The sequence below is a fragment of the Aspergillus glaucus genome, assembly GCF_001890805.1.
Source record: "Aspergillus glaucus CBS 516.65 unplaced genomic scaffold ASPGLscaffold_78, whole genome shotgun sequence".
Lineage (NCBI taxonomy): Eukaryota > Fungi > Ascomycota > Eurotiomycetes > Eurotiales > Aspergillaceae > Aspergillus > Aspergillus glaucus.
The window spans coordinates 1-1,509 of record NW_019170530.1 but is presented as its reverse complement, the minus strand read 5'-3'; the positions used below and the strand labels follow the sequence as shown (position 1 = coordinate 1,509).

The 1,509-nt window shown below is 52.4% G+C and overlaps 2 protein-coding genes across 2 annotated transcripts; one reads left to right on the top strand and one right to left on the bottom strand.

The window, feature by feature from the left end:
• Window positions 1–4: 4 nt before the first annotated feature.
• On the bottom strand, window positions 5–214 carry ASPGLDRAFT_97152 (uncharacterized protein; the record flags this gene model as incomplete). Its single annotated transcript, XM_022550601.1, has 1 exon — window positions 5–214. A coding segment is annotated over one exon (210 nt), but the record flags the coding sequence as incomplete, so codon positions are not given.
• ASPGLDRAFT_1393972 (uncharacterized protein) lies at window positions 78–1,509 on the top strand. Its single transcript, XM_022541680.1, has 3 exons — window positions 78–80; window positions 137–1,000; window positions 1,071–1,509. The coding sequence occupies exons 2-3, from the start codon at window positions 300–302 to the stop codon at window positions 1,114–1,116; spliced, it is 747 nt and encodes a 248-aa protein (XP_022395107.1). The 5' UTR covers window positions 78–80; window positions 137–299; the 3' UTR covers window positions 1,117–1,509.

Sequence of the window (1,509 nt, the reverse complement as noted above, 5' to 3'; positions counted from 1 at the left end):
CTGTAATTGCAGACTCGGGGGTAACAAGCACAATGGATGCTTCATCTGGGGGCCGCCGGCTTTCCCACTCCACACATGGAATGCCTAGTTTGGCACACCGCTGCTGTAAGTCCCCTCGTAATGCAATCAATGGGACTACCACCACAGTTGTACCCCGGGGAGCCACCCATGCTGGCAGCATAAATAACATGCTTTTGCCACCTCCTGTGGGCATGACGACCACCACTGGGCTCTGACCTTGCTGAATCGCTTGGATTGCAGCTCCTTGGACGCCCTGAAACCGTGCGGATTCATTCCCCATGAGCTGTTGTAATTGGGACTCCATTGGGGTCTGCTGTAACAACCACTGTCGCTCTGTACGGCCCTGCTCGGCCTCGATTTCCCATGGGGATCGCTTGGCCTGGCCCAATGCACTTTCAGCACCGCCATCATCACTGGACACAAACCCTAAAAACTTGTGCCAATCAGTGCTACTCAGCCGGAACATCTCACGTCGGTGGGCTGTGGTGCCAGGCTGCTCCATGATCCCCCGGCCATATACCATGCCGGCCACATGGGATGAATGTGCGGCTTGTAAATCAGCAATATGTCCCATCCATTCCTCAGCACCCATACCGCTTTCGGCATCAGCATCATCCTGTGGGTTGGGGCAGTCATTGTGCATGTTGTTGGGAAATACACTGGATGGCCGCATATATCGACGGCTGATGCCAATGGCGATATCGCGGTATGCAGGCAAGTTCAATGCCTGGCCTTGGAGCCCAGCGGTGGTCTCCCGTTTCAAAAGCTCTCGGAGCCGCTCTGATGACCACTCCCGGTTGGTGCTGGGGTCTGGGGGCCATAAAAATGCTCGCCGGTGGCCACTATGGATGGTCAGCTACTGCTCTGATCTTGATCTGATTCACCATCAACAATTCACTGTCAACATTCACTGTCAACATTCACTGTCAACATTCACTGTCAACATTCACTGTCAACATTCACTCATCAATGATTCACCATCAACAATTCACTGTCAACAATTCACTGTCAAGGTTCACCAGTTGTCAGTCATTTGATTCTGTCCAAACTTACCAGTTGTTATCATTCCCCTCCATCTGCCGTATCTTCTGTTGATATGCCTCAAGCCGTTCCACAAATGGCAGCACCAGCCATAAATACCATACCACCAATTCACCCACTTCCCGTGGTAAATACCGGTGAATGACCTTGGTATCATTGGATGCATAAAAGCCTTTGTGGTACTGTGTCACAAAACCCCCCAGCCCATCCTCCACAAATATATTGCGGTGCCCGCCACTGTCAGTATTGTGGTGTCGAATGCTCAATAGCTCTGGGGCCCGCGCTGGTTGCCCTCCACTAATGTGCACTGCAATACATAGCTTCTCCCGAAATCGTACGACCCGCTGTAAGTATGAATCAATTGCTCCCATGCGAAATCGGCCGGCATGAGCCTCAGTGAACCGGCGTTGAAGCCCGGGCTCAGTGCATACACGGTCTAACAGCCAC